The following is a 21302-nucleotide window of genomic DNA, read 5'->3' as shown; positions in this document are numbered from 1 at the left end:
GCGATTTTTGATCGCTGAGCATTGTTTTGCATTACTTTTATAATTTTTCTACGACTATGCATACCTCGTATGAACTATTGCCTCCCTACCTGATTTGCTGAAATCAAAGTAGACCCTGCCATGTGCGTTTACTAGCTGTTTATATACATTTTCTATACTCCAATAGATCCCTCGCCTTTCATAAACTTCATTCACCAAATCGATAAGTTCCCAGCCATTAGCTGGAAGATCGTAGATTCTCAATTCCATCCTGTCTACTTCCTCAAGAGATGGATATGTTATCGTTCTACCTTTTTCGTGCAAATCCCTCACAATTTGCCTAAAAGCTATTGTTAAAATTTGTCTATCCTCCAATTTCGCTAATTTATACTTGTGATCCATATTTTCATATAGAGGTCTAGGGCCTAATATGATTGGATCATCTCCTAGGAATTTTGTAGTCGTAGAAGAAACTGCATTGTCCTGTATGTTGTTCTCTCTATTTGGTTGAAAAGGTTGCTCGTTGCCTATTATAAAGGATTCTTCTATTTTTGGGATATTGTCCAATTTTTCAGTTTTATTTTTCTTATGTCTATTTTTTAGTCTATTTTCTAAGAGGGTAGAAAATTCGTTATTACCTTGATTGTCCTCCACTTGAGGTTCTGTTTGTACTATTTTATCTTTAGTACTTGTTGTTCCTTTCCTTTTCCTTTCTAAGAATTGTTCCAGTCTTCTTTTATCCCTTTCTTTCTTACTTGGTGATTTATTCTTCCTGATTGTTTGTTTATGAATTTTGTTTCTATCCATAATTGATTTTACTAATAATCCTCTCCCGGGCTACCCTGTAAGATACACATTCTTCACTATTGGGAGTCTGGCAAATCTTGTGCCGCAGTTTGCACGGAACACATACTTTTTTATCTTTTTCATCACATTCATCTCCTTTGTGGCGTAGACTACCACAATACCGGCATCACTGTTTTTCCTTATTATCGCAGTATTTTGCAACATGCCCAAACTCTTGGCATATGTAACATTTTGGTACTACCAAAAAGTCCTTAACCTTATGCGACTCGTAGTCGATATATACCTTATCGTTGTTTATTAGGTGTTTCCTTATTAAGGGAGATACTTCTATAACTAAGTGACATCTTTGTTGTTTTTTCTTTCCCGCTCTGAATCTTGGTTTGATGGATTTGGCTTCCTCTTGGAGATTGTCTTCAAAATTTTGTTCTATTAGTGTTTCTATTATTTCTTGATCTTTCAAATCAGACGGAACCCCGTAAATGATCATTAGGGGATTCTTTTTTCTACTTTCCTCAAAATTAAAGTTATTCTTAATTTATTCTTTTGTTGTAATTTTCTGTAGATCTTCTTTAGTTGCTGTTTCGAGGACGACGAGATCCCTAGTCGTTCTTACGCCAGTTATTTTTAATTTGTCTTTCCTGGGATCGATTGTTTCAGTTAATCTCCTTGCTGTTTCCTTCGTTGTCTCACCTTCTTTAGGTCGAATGATTATAGCCGGCTTAGTTTTTGCTGCCACCTGCATGATTTGTTTTTCTTTTTCTGTAATAGTTCTATCCTGTTTCACAATTTCTGACCATGTTGGTTGTCTTATAATCATTCCGCTTTGGTCTACTTCCATTCTACTGGTTTGGAACTCGTCCAGTTTTTTCGTGAGGTATTCCATTTCTTGAGATATTTTTGTTACATCCGGTTGTCTCTCCAATTTTAAAGTAGCTATTCTCTCTCTCAGTTGTGCTGATTCTGCTAATGAGTTGCTCTCTAATTTGACAATTGTCTGTGCATAATCTTTTATCTTCTCTTGAAGCTTATGATTTTCCTTCTCTAGATCAGCATAATTTTGCTCCAATGTCCTCAGCTTCTTGGTCTTTTCTTGGATTTCTTTTTCCATCCTGTCATAGTGCTTATCTCTATCGGATCTTATTTCTAACTTCTCCTTTTTAAGGTCTTCTATTTCAGTTTTTTGTATTGCAATAACCTTTTGAAGATCTTCCATTTGTTTTTTGTCCTCCAGTCTTGATCCTTTTTGCCCAGACATCATTTCTGTTTCCATCATTAACTTTTCTTTTAATATTTCTTCGTATTTTGATTGAAGATTTTCGTTGATTTTTTCCATTTGGGTAAGTTTCCCTTCCAGCTCTTCGCGGTCCTTAACCCAAACGACCATTCTCCTTTTCAAGCGTTCCAGTTTCCCTGTTCCAACTTTCTTCCAGTCTAGTAAATTATCTAGGTAGTCCAGCTCTGCTTCGTATTGATCTATAGTGTCAAAGCCATATGTTTCCATGGTTGGTTTCTTCGTTGTTTGAATTTCCGGAGAGCTTTCTTCTCTGCTTCTTTTACGAGCTTCTTCGTCGTCTGACTTGGTCATAGACATTGGGTTTGCTGATGTCGCTATTTGAGTATCCTCCTTTGCCTGTTTCTTGGCTTGCGAGCTCTTCCTACTTAAGGGTGGGCTACGTTGCATCATCTTAACATACCACGCGGTTGCCGCGAAAAACCGAATTTGTCCCCTGAAAAATTACGGATAACCCCCAATACACTCACGTATGAAGGGTTGCCTACTTTTACTTACATAGATGAAGTCTGTACCTTAAGATTAAATGTTTTCTTATGAGTGTTTTTACATATATGGAGAAGCGCCTTAGTGGTTATGCTAACCAGTCCTACCACAATGCCCAAAGGGTTGCGTATCTGCTCCTTAAGATTGAAAATAATAATAATTACTCACCTATACATAGTCCATACAGCCACATGTTAAGAATGATTGTCAAGTCCGGAAATGATGACGCTGAGGTTTTTACTTTTTAAACTTCTTCGTCTTTTAAATGATACGTGTAAATTGTCTTTCAATGTTTTGTATCACAAATTAATATTATTGTTTTTCTTTTATAACGCATGAACCACTTGTCCAATTTACACCGGTTTTTGAAATAACACTCACCAAACATTCACACACACTACAGTACCATACATTGCACACGAAACACACTTTTTCTCGCACTCCCGAGCTCCTTTTCAGGAGCAAAACAAACGCACTTCTTCTCGTTTCTCGATCCAATACTCAAGTCCCAAAATAATTGAACATCTGTGGTCCGTCTTGGAAACACGACTCCGGCGACGATTTCCACCTCCATCCTCTCTCACAGAACTGGCCGATGCCCTGCACGAGGAATGGTGTAAAATTCCACTTGCTACCATTCACGACCTCTATGCCTCCATCCCACGTCACATCAAGGCTGTTCTGAAGGCGAAAGGTGGCCCGACACCATATTAATCTGGTAAGTTGCAATTTTGTTCAGGTGTTTCCATTTTTCTGATCACCATCTGTATGTATTAATATAATACACAGTATTATTTTTGTTAGAGAGAGGTGGAAATTAAATGATAATGAGTCGGATATAGAGGAAATACATAAGAATCTAGGATCGGTGTTTGGGACTTACTCTGGTTTCTGTATCCAGAAGTGTACTACATACTGAGTCTAATTAAAATAATATAGTACGAACATCAATTGAGTGTCACCGAAATTCACATGTATAATAATAGGCACTCAAGAAAGGTCTGTGGGAACTTGACTCGAGACAATAACATGAAGTTAAACGTGCGTGGAAAACCAGTAGTCGTCCTCATGTACAGGAAAAATTACTGGTTAGTACCACATGAAGCCACTCCCAAACAATTATATGCTATGACACCACTGATATTTCTTGAATATTGCACATCACTCGGACTATCATTTGTTTCATCCCCGGAGGGATAATGATTCCAAACCCTCGACGAGATGACACACGTACCGGTCATCGTTGCATTCTATCATCGTAGGATCTATAGTCTGTAATACTTGGATAGATTATGGATCCTATGATGATGTAACATGAGCAATGGAATTCTTCCAGTGCGTGAATGATATCGTTGAGGGTTTGGAATCATTATCCTCAGGGAATGAAACAAATGATAGCCTGAGTGTGCAGTATTCAAGAAATATCAGCAGTGTCATAGCATTTGATTGTTTTGGAATGGGTTTGTTTTTTGTTAATCAATAATGACTAAGCATCATAAAGAGCACACTTTTCATTGCGCGTGAGCATTCTGCTCAGAAGCAGATCATTCTTTCCAATGAAAGAGCAAGGAAAGATGGACTTTGCTTGTGTCGTTTTCTGACCAATCAGTTTACGTGAAACACATTGTCCTTTCTTATACCATTTCTCAATTTAGTGAATATGTTGCTTAATGGTTTCTGCACTGCAGTTGGTTTCTCGTAATGCTTTACACGTTTACCCATTATCAGTTTCAAAACCCGCCTTGAGTCCCTAGTTTTCTATAGGTAATAGTAAGTTTCTCGTATATAGTGTGTCTTAGAAGCATAGATCGCCATTATGGTGTCAGTTGAATTATGAAATCTGTACCGAATGTCTGATGTACTATCTTCCTGTTTTGCTTGCAATTTTGCCATTTATACTCGTAAAACATACAATCCGGTATTTGTGTTTGAGATTTCTATGCTTGACTTTCTCTCATTGAAATCCCCTTTCAGCATAACGATAACGGCGACCATACTATACGAAGAGAAACCTCAGTAAACTTTTATCTACGTTTTTTCGCCTCAACAGGTTCTAGATACATTGATAGATAGAATGTTAATTACTAAGTCTTGATGCCATTGCCGGTCTGAAATGTATAGCATTTCACCAATGTTTTCTTACGGAACATTTATAATAATAATAATAATAATAAGCAATATGAAGGGAAATGTCGTGCATTGTCAGTCAGGAAAACTGGACAGGCAGCACCCCCACATTTGAAAACTTTTTGTGCTTTTACATCGATTTTTTCCCGGATACGCATTTTTAAATATTTAGTTAAAATTTTTAGAAGCATAAACGAAGAAGTTTACTTGAATGGAAGATGCAAACTATTGATTTTGTTATGTGTTGTTTTTTTCGTTACAATTTTTTGCCTAGCGATAGCGCATTTTTAAATACCAAATTCCAGAAATAGAGCATTGACTGAAACACGTGTGTTACGGCATGTATTAATAAAAATTGCAAAGATTACTGATTTGAAATATGTTTGAACGCTTGCGTTACGTTTAACGATAATGTAACGTATAATGAAGGAGGCGGAAAAATTATTTGGATGGAATAAAAAGGTGATGAAAACCTATTGGAAGAGGCATGAAGGAGAAGATAATTAAAAAAGAAAAATGGAAACTGGTTATGAAAGTACTTGAAATAATAATAATAATAATAATAATCCTTCTTTTCCTCCTGAGGAACTTGCGACAGGGTGTGGTAGAACGGAAACTCTAAATGGAAAGAAAAGTATTGCACTTGAATGATTTATTGAGGAGAATTATTCTTACACTAAGAGGAAGAGATTGACAAAGAACCGTAGTCTTTGTGAATTCGAATAATTTCAAAATACAATGACCTTTATTAAGGGTAGAATTGCATTCGTAAAATTTATGAATTTGAAGTATACTTTTTCCATCAACTTGATTGAGTTTGCATCCTATAAGTAGATTTATTCGCGCAGAAAGTCAGTTCGCGCAGTTTCGCTCTATTCCTTTCTGAATAAGTAGAAACGTCATATTTGGAGCACGAAGTACTAAAAGTAATGTGTATTTAAATGATTTATTACTTTATTCAACTCTGCCTATTTACTCCGTATATGTTACATAAATATATATATATCTAAAGTTACTAATTTAAAATCTCTTCAACTGTTATTCTAATCTTGATTATAGGTATATCTAAAAAATCCCGAAGCTTGTTTCTGGAATTGGATGCAACTGCTGCGAAGATTCAACCAGTGGTTACTACACCGAAAACTCCAAGTGGAGATGAGCCGAAGAAAAGTAGAGAAGTAAGTGATTTAACTGGTAATCAGATACCTTAGTGTTCACGAGTGAAGTGGTCGAGAGTTTCCATTTTAACAGTATTATATTGTTTCTTTTACCAAGAGTTCCGTAAACGTATACAGAACGATAAAAACTTCCTAAGGTATATTACATTCTGCTTTTGATAGATTCACTGTTTAGTTAGGAGGAGGAAGAAAAAGTAAGAAAGAAAAAAAGAACTTCGCAGAAGACGCAGGCTGGACTTGTAAAGTTGGTTCTTTTTACATATTAACAGCACATGACTAAATGAAAACGGCTTTACACATATATTTAAAAAAATAAATAGAAATACTGGAAGAAAATTGACATTTGTTAAGCTTTTCAATGAAACTAACAAAAATGTCTCGTCAGGAGTTAAATTTTGTATACGCTATTTTTTTGTAAACACAACATTTATTTCCCCTCAGTATGAAAATATATTTTAAAGAAATGAAGTGAAGTTTTCATACTACCTTGTTTCTAATTCTTTGGAACCGGATTCCGGCAAAATAATATAATGTGTGTCTGTGTGTGAATTCAGTTTATAGCTTTAATATTATCCTGATTTCTTTTCTTATGTGATTCAGTTTCTTAAATGCTTTAATGGCCTGGATACTGGATACTCACTTTTAGCATTACTTTTTTAATGCTAGTGGTAATTTTTTATTTATTTATTTATTTATTTATTTATTTTATAATAAACATTAATAAACACTTAACTTTCTCACTCCAATTACTTTTTCGTTTAGAGACGAGTTTTAAATTAAGATTTCTGAAAACTATTGTAGAGATATTTAGCGATATAGCAATTAAATAATTTTCAAAGATGCAGTTGTCAAAGCTTGAAAATAGAAATTGTTATGGGAACTTTTATATATATTGGATGCGTTTTAGATATTTCCCCATGGGCTGTAAAATGGACTACTGGTATTTTACGTTCTATAATTTTCATTTTCCATCTCTCATGACCTGCAATTCCCATTTCCGAATCTGTGATAGTTGGGCTGGTTTTTCAGGTTTTGTTCCGAAGACAGATTTCTGAAGACATTGTGAAAGCCTCTGATCAAATTGAAGATGTGCAAATCGAAACAGCTGACATCTGTTCTAGGTTCAAATTCTTTGAAACGTACAAGGAACCTGAAAGACAGCGTAAGCAGTTCCGCATCACACCTCCTCGGGAAGGTCAAGTGAAGGTTGGCAATCGTAATTGAATTATTGTAGAAAGAAAGGCATGGAATTCCTTTACCCAAAGCATAACAACATTTAAATCATCCTTGTTAACCTCTTTATGCTGTGTGACCTTATTAACCGGTTTTTTTATATATATATATTTTTTATAAGATTTGAGTACCATGCTTATCGGTTTTAGTTACGTGTAGTATGTTCGTTACTAATCGCTTTATGCACGTCAATTAACTTTATATTTTACAAATTTGAAAGCCAAAAATATCGGAAATGGAAGTAATTAAAATGTATTAGTTATGTATAACTTCAGGTTCTGTCATATATCTGTTACTGATATATATGAAATGAAGTTGAATATAAATTCTAGGTTTTCAGCCTGTGCATAATCTATGGCTCATCGTGTTGAAGTATTCAGTCGTTTGTCTATAAACTATTCGTACACGACGACCAAGTCGCACCTCGCTGCTACCGGAAAATTTCAGCCTGGCTCAGTTTGAAAATGAGGTCTGTTATAGTTTCACGTCGTACTCGGACACTCGTAATCGATAATTGTTTTATATCGTGGTCTGTCAAAATATAGAATGCCTTTGGTGTATTTAATTGTAGTCGCACAATTTATCTTCTTAATAATTTTATTTATTTGGTTATATAACTGAGTCTTCTCAAATTGCTCCATTATCTTAAGCCTTAACGAATATCGAAGTGTACCGAACAAAATTATTGCTAATCATAACACCAAGCTGTTGTAATGTTACTTAAAAATTAATGTATTCGAAAATAATCATCATTTATTAATGTGTGTTTCATAGGACTTCTTGCCTCAGGGGGAAAAGTGTATATCTGTTACCCTGTGCTACTCATACTGTACCTAGTAAGAACAGAGATTGATGAAATATTTATATTGTGACATGCTGCTCTCACATACCAGAAGACATGTAACGTCTGTGCGTTTTATAGTAGTATTTTTAGTTTTATGTACCATTCCTTACTTCATACTCTCTTACTTTTCATTTTTAAAGATTTTTAAAATAATAAGAATAAAAACTAAACAACAAACAAACAAAAAAAAAAAAAAAAAAAGAACGTATCTGAGAAGTATGGAGAAAAGGATTGTGTTTTCAATATACAGTGAAGTTGTTTTTCTTTGAACGAGTATGGAAAACAACAAATGTAAATATATCATTGTCGCGTACAATAAGTGTATTAAAGGTCGACTGAAGTTAGTATTTTTTTTTTTTTTTTTAATTTACCAGTGATTAGCCGATGCGTTTAGTGTTCTGATTTTAATTTTTTATTCTCTTTCATTATGGTACATATTTACTAGTTGATATGGCAAAATACATAAGATAAGAAATAAAAAATCATAGGAAATGCCAAAGGCAATGCCGTAACTATCTCAAGTGTGTCAAAATATTTGAGCAAAAACGCAAAATGGGAAGATTAAACTTTTACACGGACCAAAGTGGCATACAGAAAAGCAACATACATTGTTTCATTCAAGAACAACCAATTCAATACAATTCAATACAAATTCGGATGTTAGCAAAGTGCCCTTTTTTCGTTAATCGTCTTTAACTTTTCAGTCAGATAGTACATGGTGCTTAAATTTTCCTTCTTTGTGGTTAAGTGTTTACAAGTATCCTTTGGTAGATACAGGTATGTTGGCGCCCATGTTCAGCGGGGGTGATGTTACATATAAAAAGAAGATGAAAGCATAGTATGACCGTTAATCTCCCGACCCTTGTTCAGCCAGTACAGTTTGTTAACGATTTGACTATGTGAGTTGTAGGGCATCCGATATATAAATGTATTATTATTATTATATCTCAATTCAGACGCATTGCACACCAATAGTTCAGTTTTCTTGTTTTGAACTCCTTCGTGAAAAGCAAGTCTCTGCGTACGATTGACTTTTTTTTTTTTTAATTTTTAATTTTTTTTTTTTTTTTATTTAGGGAGTCGTTAGTGAAATTGTAATATTAATAAAGTGGTTGAAAATATACTTATTTGACACAAATATTATGTATGTGCTGTTTGATCGGTAGGAAATTACAGAAGAGCTTACATTTGCTATGTTTCTTGTCCACTCCTAAAGTAGATACTGTAGAAATTATCTGCATGAATCGACAGCCAGTAAACTTCTAATAACCTGCTTATAATTTTATTATTATTATTAAATAAATATGTAATCTAGCCGTATGTCTATATTTATAATTGTAGAAGAAATGTATTACTGGCTTTGGTTTTAAGCACGAAAGCATTATTTTCATCTGAATTACAGTTCATCGTAAATAATGAGATTTTTAATAATTTTGTAACACGTTGTTTGCGGTCTTCCCAGTATCATGTACAACTTCTCTGAGAAGAACCGAAACAGTCATGTGTAAGATCTTATTTATAATGCACTTTGGTTCATCAAAAGCTTACACAGTGCATATTAACTATTAATCCCAATTTATTAATTGAGAAAATTATTGAGATGTCAACAGCACATTATTAATTTATGAAATTAAAAATAAACCAATACATTGTGTATATAGGGTTAAAAATTTTGATAATTATGTCAAATCGGAAGCTCAGAAGACTTGCAAATTATTTTATAATACCAAAGGTGGAAATTTTTATGTTTTATCACTTCAGTTAAATCTACTTACTATTTGGTAATGCATGAAGACAATTTTTAATATTTCTTGTGTGCTAATTGTTCTAATATGCTAAATTGATTCATGATTATGCAGATTTCTTGCTGATACTCAGGCTGTTGTGCAGCGAGATGCAAATTACAGTTAGTAATTAACAGTTGATACATTTTTGTTTGTTTGATTTTTTTAGTTAGATTTGAGTTTAGCGTCCCTTGCAGCAGCGAGGCTGTGTGAGACATTAACCTACTATTTTACGTGGGATCCGAACCTTATCAGCTCCCACAGTGAATCAAACCCGGATCTTCCATTTGCTTTTTGCAATGGTGATTGAAGAATTTTTTTTTTTCTCTGTGTGGTCGGTCGAGTATACAATTAGCTACATATTTTGTGTATGGTTTGCTTTTTGCGTTTGTAGTTTCTACATGCCATAACCGAATTTACTAAAGCATAAGTTGTGTGGTCCGAATATTAAAATATTTTTTATTGTGATTTATGTAGTTTGACATAGTAATAATAATAATATAATTCTCCTTAACAGGTGCTTTTACATGACACTGAACAAGTGCTTCTGAAGCATATGTAGGAAAATTAAAAATTAAATAATAATATTTGAATAAAGAATTCATGTACTTAAGGTGATTTTTGATAATTGTTACTATTTCCACTTTTAAATAAAAAAAAATTATATATCACGTTCTAAAACAGGTGAATGGTAAAGAGTGATGTAATGAGATTGCAATGTTTTGTATTTTCCGTACCTTTCTTATTTTGCAGTTATATTAAGTTATATAAGGTAGAAATGATTTGTAGTCTAGTTAAATAAGTAATCTACTAATAAAATAAGTAATCTACTAATTTTTCCGATTAATTTATAGCCATTGTTTTACTTCTGCCTTACAACAACAACACTCGAAATTAGTGTTCAGTATCGAATATATACAAATCGCCAATCATGCAGACTGTATCCTAGGAGTTGATATGCAGCCATTTTGAAAATATTTTATATCTTAGACTATAATTTACAACTCACGTACGGGCATTCCTTCATTATGGATTTCTTACCGCTACATATAATCAACCCATAAACCAGTGCTTTGTTTACTCATTATATTCGGATCATTTTAATGTTTTAAAAAGTTTTATTTCTGAAATATTTAATTCTGAAAGCCAAACTTAATATCTCTTCCAGTTGAACCTACTCACTTGTTACCGAAACAGTTTTAGTTTCAAAAATAATAGCTTCATCCCAATCCAAGGACAGCACTGGAAGAGCATAGATGCTCTATTTTACTGGAATCTAGAGAGGGTTTGAATCACGAAAACCTTTCCTGTGGCAGTGATATAGATACTTTGATTCGAACAGTCAACATGGAAAAAACTTTTGTATTATCTGAATAATAAATGTGATATATTCACTTTTTCGTATGTTCATTCTCACGTTTTGCTGAGGATTAAGCTGGGACTACAGTGGCTCAATAGTAGCACCCCTTTCTGGTGCACTGGGTCCTTAAACCGATACCAAACCATGAGAGTTGCTGCGGACACGATCGGATTCATGAGTTCTCTCCAGGCTCCCCATTTTCTTCTACATTTTCATTCCACAAATTATACCATAGCCATTGACTTTCAGGCTAGAGGGCATATCACTGGAGTCAAACCCGAAAACTAAATTTCATTACATGTTTTGGTTGTAAACGTTAGAGTTCAGAGAACGTCGTGAGACTGATAAAATAAAAAGCTGTATTCATATTAAAGCTCCAGGGTGTCCACCTACCGGGAAAAACCGGGAAACCGGGAAATAGCCGGGAATTTCATGAACCGGGAATAAGCCGTGAATTTCTCCAAAGAACCGGGAAACACGACGATAATGGCCGAAGGAGGCCGAAAGTTAAAAACGCAAGTCGTAGCTCAATTGTTTTCTACCGATAAGTCGCTGGGCGCTTCTGAATTGATGATTCGTTGGGTCGGTTCCAGCGTCACCCTGTCGGTATCCACCGTTTGGGGCGTCCGAATTCAGCATCAATGGTGAATCGCAAGTGAACGTGGCAACGGTGAAACGGGCGCTCGCTTGAATCCTACGTTGTGGTTCACTTTAGGGATGGCCAGATCCGGATCCACTTGGGTCCGGATATCCGGACACTGGATCCGGATCCGAGATTTCGGATCTTGGATCCGGATCCGAAATTTCGGATCTTGGATCCTGATTCGAGAAACCGAATCTTGGATCCGGATCCCAAAATCCGGATCCGAAATTTCGGATTTGAAACTCCGTGTCAGAAAATTCGGGTGTTCCGAATCAGCAAAATTTTCGAAATTATTGACAAAGTGATTTTCATTCCTATGCTTAAAATAAGATTTTAAGACACTTTTTGTATCTGATCGTGTGACAGCCTTGCGTTCTCTTCATTTTGTTGATATTTGGTTTTCGTGCCTTAATATGTCACAATTACTCCAAATTTGATTGAGTAAAACTGTCGACTTAGGTGAGAGCAATCTCATTGTCAGATTCGATTCTAGTGGATTCTACTTGACCGAAAAGGTAGTAAATCTTTTTTAAAGCGGTCGTCCTGATGGAAATTTGTCCTTTGTTTTCTGTAACACTAGTCAAATGCTGGGATGAAACCTTAGTTTCAAGCTTAAGCTTATTCATTAGACCCAGGCTACTTACTTTTCTAATTCTTTCTGAGTTATTGTGGTCACTGAATGAGGCCATTTCCTAGTCGTGATGGGCTAGGCCATTGCTAATGGAACAGCCCATAAAATATAGATCAAATCAAATTAAGGAGCAACTTCATTTTCTTGCTCTTGATGAGCTTTTTTTTCTTTCTTTAAAAATACGTTTCTCTGTGACCGTACCACTCCAGTTAAAATTAAGAATTGTAGTAGAGATGAAGTTCTAAATGGCAATTAATGTATCAAAATCAATGTATTAATGTACTGTATGTGTATACAAAATACCATATGGAGCCTCGAGCAGTAACACGTATCTTTGTAATTAGTAATCCACTACTATTAACTCTGCATAGGTTGTATAAGGAGCTATATCATTCATGTAAACACATAGGCGGATGCAGGGAGAGGGCGAAAAGTCGTTCGCCCCTACCCAGCGCCACCATTAACAGTGTACTTTAGTAGTAATTTGTGGCAATTTCAGATCTAAGTAATTTTTCACTGCTAGCATCCCCAACCGCCCTCTAAGAATCCATCCGCCCCCTTCAGGAGTCCGTTCTGGATTCGCCCCTGCGCAAACATAATATACAACTCATTCAAGAGTACATTTTGGTAGGGGGCGCGGTGGCTCAGTGGTAGAGCGTTCACCTCTGGTGCTTGGGGTCCCGGGTTCGATCCCAGCCCCCGCCAAGTGAACTTTGTGGTGGACAAACACCGTGCTCGTGGGTTTTCTCGGGGTTCTCCCGTTTCCTCCCACTTTCTTCATTCCACCATTTCACTCATCTCTCATTATCACCGTCTCCTTTAGTCTAACCGGCATAACCGTGGGACGTAAAACTCAAAGATTTCATTTCGTTTTCATTTTTTACATTTTGGTAGCTTTTTAAAATTTTTATCTTAAAGGATTGTCATTTCTCGTGGCTACTTATGCAATTTTGTCCACAGGCATACATGCAATTACGCAAATACATTTATATACTTAATAGACCTCGGCTAGTTGGGGGCTTCGCCACTAGACCCCCGTTACTAGGGCCTCGCACCACAAAAGCCTCTAATCATAATCAATTTAAAAAGAAATGTCTGGGGATTTGCCCTTAGACCCTCTGATATCTCATTTGATTGGCCTATGACTCGTACCTCGTAAACCTACAACCATACAGAATCTCAGTTCAAATATCAAATTGTATGTAATAACATTCCGATATACCGAGACATAGCGAATTTCAGTGCGAGTACATGGGGGCTTTCCCCCCAGCCCACACTTTTCCTCGGTCTACGGCCTCGCACATGATACGCCTGCAAACGTAACGAATTTTTAAGGGGCCGCTGTGGCTCAGTGGTAGTGCGTTCACCTCCGGTGCTTGGGGTCCCTGGTTCGATCCCAGCTCGCGCCGTGTGGACTTTCTGGTGGACAAACACCGTGCTCGTGGGTTTTTTCGGGGTTTTCCCGTTTCCTCCCACTTTTTTCATTTCATTTATTTCTCATAATCACCGTCTCCTTTAGCCTAACCGGCATAAACGTGGGATGTAAAACTCAAGGATTTCATTTCATAACGAATTTTTCTTCAAATAACAAGTTTCATTTCTCTAACATTCCAGGATTCCGAGATATAAAAGTCTTTCCTCCATGCCCCTTTTCTTCCCCTCTAAGACATACATCAAAAAACGCTTAAGTACATACCTAATTATGTCAAATGTAAAGTTCAAATAACAAATTCTATGCTCCTAACCTTCAGAGGTTCCCAGATATCGACATGTTATTATAATAATTACAATCCCCACCCTCTTTCCTTTCCATCTCTTTTCTTTTCCTTTTTAGTAAAACGTAAAAAACACTGAAACACATGTCAAATTATTTTCAATGAGAAATGCAAATACCAAATTTCAAGTCTCTAACCTTAAAGGATATAAAATATTAATACAATAATTGTAATCCCCACTTAATTTTCTTCTCGCCCTTTTTCTTCCCTTTTGCCCCCCCCCCCCCCCCCCCCCCCAGATTTCAAAGTCTCGAACGAGTGGTTAGAGAAGTTTCGGATTAGACACAAAATTTCTTTCAAAGCGATTTGTGGAGAATCCGCAGATGTCGACATGCCCACAGTCATAGAATGGTTTGATAAATTACCTTCAATAGTTCGTAATTACATATCACCTTATTTACTAATTTACGTAAGAAAATATCGAAGCCTCTCTAAGACGGACACCTCTCTATAGCGGACAATTTTTTATTCCTCACGGCTGTCCGCTTTAGAGAGGTTTCACTGTACTAATTACCAGCAGTGACGGTTTTGCGAAGGTTAGAGGGCGGTCTTTCGGACTGAAGCCCGTTCCCCAAAATTACGGAATGTCTGCAACAAACGAAATATCTATTAGTTATGCCTTTACTCATAAACTTTAAGCTCCCGTCAAATAAAAATTACGAATGTTTAGAAAAACTAAACATTAGTAAGAAAAACCCTTCCCAAAATACTTTTCTAAATCCGCCACTGATTCTCAGTATAAAATGATTTTTAAGGTTGTATCCGGAAGATTATTGCTGAACATATAAACGAAACGAAATATTAGTTATGCCTGTACTCATAAACTTCAAGCACCTCCTAAATAAAATTAGGACTTTTTACGAAACGAAACAATCAGAAAAACCCCTCCTAAAGTACTTTTCTAAATCCGCTATTGATTATTTGTATAAATTGGTATTCAAGGTTGTGTCCGGAAAATTATTGCTAAATCACTTCACAGCTACAGTATAACAGAAATGTGGAAGTACGGTTTGACGGATATATTGAAAAACGTACGCTTTGACGGATAAATAGAAAAACGGGCAAGTTTAACTTTTGCGCTAGAAGCTAGAGTACTAAAAGCTCTTAGAAATGAAACACGGATGTCAAACTAGAGAAGAAAAAAAGGTCGATAACTCAAAAGTTAAAATGAAGTTAAATAGCCTCTAAAATTGCCCTCAAATACTACATTCTTCATGTTAGCTTTAATTCGTAAAACATGTGCTCCATCCATCTTGATGGTGAATTTCAAAGCGAAATATCGTATTCAGGTCATGGAATTCTCATCTAACTATAGAATATACTATAAGAAAGCTATTTAGATAGAAAAATCATGAAAATGAAAAAAGCCAAAATTTCCAAAATTCTCGTTTTTTTCCCAAAAAAGCCGGCTTTTTATGTGAAATAAACCATCGATTCAAAAAAGCCGGCTTTTTTGCATCTCTAGTTATAACTCATTCTGAAAATATTATCATAGGTCTCACAAACAATCGAATTTTAATCCTAACTCGATTAATATATAACAAAAGGCAGATCTATACAACTACTGACTTGAGATGAAAGTGGCATACTTGTAGTACGTTTAAAGATATACTAAAGACTAAATGATGAGGTGTGCGCAACAATGGTCTAACCCCGAAAAATGTGAAAATGAGATTTTCATGTAATCTTTTGTCATTTAAATTGAATTGTCTTCCCACTGAGTTAGATAAAATTCACCTAGTAAATTTTATACATATGGATATTTTAGTTCTGGGTCTCAATCTAAGGCCTAAAATATTTAAAACAGGAGTCCGAATCTGAACTTCGAAATTTCGGGTGTGGATCCAGGAACCGGATATCTGGATTCGGATCCAAGATCCGAAACTTCGGATTCGTATCCAAGAACCGAAATTTCGGATCCGGATCCAGGATCCGGATATCCGAGATCCGGATCCGTCTGGCCATCCCTAGTTCGCTTATCGACCATGTTTTGTATTTTAAAAAAAGAATAGAGTAGTGATGCGTCAGAGGGGGTTGTTTGAAACCTGAAAGAGCGCTATGTTGTAGTCAACAATCATGTGTGCGGTCTTTTGTTTTGGCCTTGGTCTTTTAAGAAAAAAATATGGAAAATTATTTAACTATAATTCAACTTTAAGTAGCACGAATTATTTCTTTGATATATTCTCTATTATTATTTTTGTTTAAAATGAATAACAATCTACAATCTCCTGATATCTATAACCAACAGATAAGTTAGCAAGATGTTGCTGCAGTAGTTATTATTTCACGTAAAATAACACATTAGTAGTGTGGTAAGTGGTATCATTCCATTATCTTATCTGACGATTAAGAGACTTCAGGAAATTTTAGGGCTTGCCCTAAGGGAATATTTATTGGTATACAACTTTATTGAGTAATTTAAAATTTTCATCAAGATGTTGCGGCAGTAGTTCTCATTTTACACAATATATATTATATTGTAATCACTTATCATCCCATTCTTATCTGACAATTAAGCGGCATCAGGAGGTTGTAGGACTGGTCCTCATAAAACATTTATTAATGGCGTACAAGTTTATTGAGTATCTTTAAAGCTGGTTTTAAAAATATTTCAAATGTACGGATGTGAGCAAATATGTAAAACGAAAGCAGTTTTCAGGCGTGGAATGTCAAAATAAAAGAGGGCATTAATTTTCTGGATTAGGCAAAAGTTACTTCTGCATCACGAAGTGACTAAAAAGACAAAATAGTCAGTAAGAAAGTCATTAGTCCATTTTTTTTTTTTTTTTTTTTTTTTTTTAATTACGTGTGGTAACATCAGCACAATAAGTACAAGGGACCATATTACGTCTTGATGGTCATTATTCTCTTAACAGTATGGAATAACAGTAGAAAGGCTTTTGTTACAGTGATTCCACACCACAGAAAATAAATAAATTGTTCATGAACATGTATGAAACAGCGAGTGTGGGATTACGTCTGATGAGCAATCGCCACTCCGGTCCCGGCAATAATCCACTTTAATGTAAGCGAAATATTGAAGTTTCTTGCCCAAATTTTTGAGGCCAATCTATACAAACTGTGATAGTAAATACAAACATAAATAACGAAACAAATCTAACCTAACCAGATCTGACCTAACCCAACCTAACCAAAACTGACCTTACCTAACCAAATTTAGGCATTTTTTTTTAAAGCAACTTTTTTTGGGTAAGAAATTCTGGCCCCTATCAGGCCGACATATGCCGAGATATTATTATGCTTTCGTATTATTTTTTATTGCCTAATACAGTGGAAAAATCAGCTGGAGGACTTTCATTTGCGCTGTGAATGGATTAACTCATGTTGCGTTTAAGAAGTCATCCAAAACTAATAGTCATCAAAGTACATCCACCGATCATTGTCATAAAAACTCGTCCGACACTAATAGTAAGCAAAGTTCATCCACTGATCATTGTCAAGCGTCAACTTCTGCTTCTTCGACTGAGAATGACACATCTTTTTCTTGTCAGTCAGGCAGTATTCATTCTACTTCTTAACCGACTATTAATCGTTACCTATTAGCAGATTCAGTTACTAAAGCTGAGGTGCTTTGGTGTTTACAAATTGTGATGAACGATATGTCTCTCCGAGAAGCTGAGCGTTGTGCATCAACATTTAAATTGATGTTTTCTGACAGTGATATTACAGAAAAAATGCAATAGCATCGAACTAAAGTGGGGTACACAGTAGTGTTTGGATTAGCACCCTACTTCGAGCGAGAGCTTCAGAGGTTATTAAAAGACTGCACCTACGTTGTGATCTGCTTCGACGAATCATTGAATAAAGTTTCTCAGAGGCAACAAATGGATTTACATGTACGATTTTGGGATTCAAATAAATCTCTTGTTACAACAAAATGTTTACATCTGTTTTCCTCGAATACTCAACAGCGTCAGATATGTTAAAAGGTATCAATGAAAAGGTATCTTCGGACGTTTTAAAGAAACTCATTCAGGTGAAACTTATTCAGGATGGGCCAAGTGTCAATTTTAAACTATTGTCAGATTTGCAACTTGAACTGCAACATACGCCGGAAAGTCCAGTGTTGTTAAGCATTGGTAGTTGCGGTCTTCATATAGTTAATGGGGCGTTCAAACCGACATGCAGAAGACAGATTGGGACTTAGTAGGGTTTTTACGTGCTTTGTCTTATTTATTCAAAAACTCGCCAGCACGAAGGTCGGACTACACTTATTACACTGAATCTGATATTTTCCCAAAGAAGTTTTGTGCTGTTAGATGGGTAGAAAACAGTGACGTTGCATCCCGAGCCTTATTAATGTTGCATCACACCTAACTCGACAACGTTCTCATTTGTAGAGAAAAAATTTGCACGACAAAATGCTAGCACCAAAATTAGCATTTTTCTCAACTATTGCTTCAATGGTGAAACCATTTCTGACCGAATTTCAAACAGACTAACCCATGGGACCCTTTTCGCATGAAGAGCACACTTCTTTCGTACAAAGATTAATGGAAAAAATAGTGAAGGGTGATGTTCTTAATAAAGCAGGTTCATCTGTTCAGAAAAATAGATATATCAGATCCAAACAATCTTCTTCCTGCTAAAGATGTGGACATAGGCTTTGGAACTAGGAATGCCATGTTTGGAATCAAGGAAATAACGGATCTAGACAAGCTAGCACTGCGACGAACGTGCACAGAAGCTATCGCAGCGATGATTAGTAAAATAATGGATAGGTCACCATTGAAATACAAACTTACTCGAGCTATTTCGTGTCTCGACCCTGTGCTTATTGGTCACAACCTGACACTAGCGGAGAACGTGTGACATTATCTTTGGAGGAGATGGTAGCTAAACAATGGTTTACGGAAGCAAAGCAGATAAAATTATGGGACAATATTGGAAGGTATTTTCGTCACCTGAATCTATTAATCACTGCAAAACGTTTAAAAGAAAGGAGAAGCGTCTGGATGCATTTTATGTTGAACTTCTTAGCGTATTCAGTGAGGACAGTGTACAAGAACTTAATGATTTTATACAATGTATTTTGATACTGTTACACGGAAATGTATCAGTAGAGAGAAGATTTTCTGTAAATTCTAAATGGATTTTTGAGAATCAAACAGGAGAGCCTTATTGCCATGAGACAAGTGTATGATGGTGTGAGTGCATTAGGTGAATTGGAGTCAATTAAAATCAACAAAGATATGATACATGCGGCCAGAAATGCACATGCTCGGTATACTGAACATTTGAAGAAAAAGGCGAAGGATTTGAGTGAAAAGGAAAAGATGGAAAGAGAGAGAAAACGTGTGACGTGAGAAAGGCTGGAATTGGAAGCTAAAAAGGCAAAGGTAATTGCTGAGGGGAAAAAAGAAGCTGCTCTTCTGGAAGAAAAAAATCAATGCACTTATCGGGAAGTAATGAAAACAGGCAAGAAAATATAATTTCTTTCGATAGTATAATTTTATGTTGTTCGGGAGGGAACTAAATAATAATCCTTCCCCCTCTTTCGCAAAATATTCGTCTTTTAGTGCCCGTTATAACCGGGAATTTATCTAGTAGAGCCGGGAAAACCGGGAATTTCAAAACGCTTTGAGAGTGGACACCCTGAGCTCGTATAACAAACGCTCCTTACTTTGTCTTGATTCTCCTCCATGAATCTCGGGTTTCCTTTTCTATACTACCCCTCGACAAACATCTTAGAATTCTTTCATCCGGACTTACACGGCAAGAAACACCAGTCTTATCCACAAACAACTGGACCGTGCTAGAAAACTCAAATTATGACAATTTTCACGACTGAATAAAATATTTTATGTACAGTATTTTTGCTTCTTTGTAAACTACGATCTTGGAAAAACTGTTGAACATGATTCTTCCGATCTTACCGTGTACTGGACCCGTTCCTGCTCCTCTTCCTTTGGTCAGATGCGGAAGAATTAAATTCAAAAATTGTGTTGATTCCGTCCGATCTTGGTTTGAAATAACCCATAACGAACAAAGTGTATCATAACATAAAACAGAAATATTGAAAAGAAATGTACTACGTATGATACCGAATTTTGAAGGCCTTTATGTAGTAAAAATTCCATTGCAGCCCTAGTTGTGCAGTTTAATTTTAAGAAAAACTTTTTTAGAGAACGTATCCCGCTGATGTAGTGGCTATCGGATCCACGGCTTTGGTGCACGGGGTCCCAGGTGCGATTCCCGGTGAGAGAGCATTAAAATTGGAACATATTGTGTTCGTTTCGATTCTGCCTTAAGCTGTAGGTCTTTATTTCGTATAACCTCTGCCTGAAAATGATCATTAAACTATAACCAACCAAACAAGAAAACTTTAAGTTTCTTCGCCCAACAGAAGTCCGAAATAAAACAATCCGAGAAGAATTAACCAGTGGTGATAATGTAAAATATGTATGTATAAAGTGCTATACACTTTATATATACATATACGTGCTCGTTTATTTACGTTTTATTACATGGCGTATATCCAAGCAGTAGTTGAGTTCTTCCAACTATTTTTATCAACTTTTTCGGGATATTAGATTCAACAACCGCAACAGTCTTGCATCTCAAGTCAGGTTTGCTACTGCGCCTGAATTCAGATAAGTTACTAGGTAATGGTGGCACATAAAATCGAATGAATATGCAAAGTATTCGATGGAGTGTCATTATTTTATTCAAAGGCAATTGAAAACGAAAAAGTATTTTTTTCATGTTCTGTATCATTGCTTATATATGAATAAAATTAAATCGTGGCGCGTGTATAAAAGAAGTAATGCACTTATGTGTATTATTGTTAACCAGCTATTTTATTTGCAGACAAACTTCATGATCAACAATATTGTAGAGTTTCTTTAGTTGTTAGTGCACTCTAACTAAATCCAAGCTTAAGTATTTTCAATATTAAATTGATTGTTGTAGGAGGATTCCCCAGAAAAGGAGATCTATCGTGATCCTTCTGTGGTGCGAGCAGACGATAAAATAGACGAAGATATTCGAACGAACACTGCAAGTAAGGTTCTGTCCATGTTCCGACAAATGGAAGAAAACGCACAGAGACCAGAGATTCCTGAGGGTAGGTATATTTTATGAAAAAAAATAAAAATAAATAAACTACCATGATGGTGAATTATTGATATATTCTCATAAAAA

The 21302-nt window shown here is 35.8% G+C and overlaps 1 protein-coding gene across 49 annotated transcripts in view; it reads left to right on the top strand.

Moving 5' to 3' along the window:
* LOC145686312 (uncharacterized) overlaps positions 1-21302 on the top strand; it is a 955404-nt gene that overhangs the window by 610465 nt on the left and 323637 nt on the right. For 48 of the 49 annotated variants that reach the window (XM_081759464.1, XM_081759467.1, XM_081759462.1 and 45 more), the window contains 3 exons: positions 5750-5868; positions 6898-7074; positions 21072-21225. In XM_081759464.1, the coding sequence (XP_081615590.1) occupies positions 5750-5868; positions 6898-7074; positions 21072-21225 (450 nt within the window). The remainder of the gene's footprint in view (positions 1-5749; positions 5869-6897; positions 7075-21071; positions 21226-21302) is intronic. The other variant, XM_081759472.1, reaches the window with a different exon arrangement.

The sequence above is a fragment of the Thermobia domestica genome, chromosome 5, assembly GCF_964235325.1.
Source record: "Thermobia domestica chromosome 5, izTheDome1.hap1.1, whole genome shotgun sequence".
Taxonomy (NCBI): Eukaryota; Metazoa; Arthropoda; class Insecta; order Zygentoma; family Lepismatidae; genus Thermobia; species Thermobia domestica.
The sequence above is the reverse complement of the archived record's forward strand: the minus strand, read 5'-3'. Positions and strand labels throughout refer to the sequence as shown.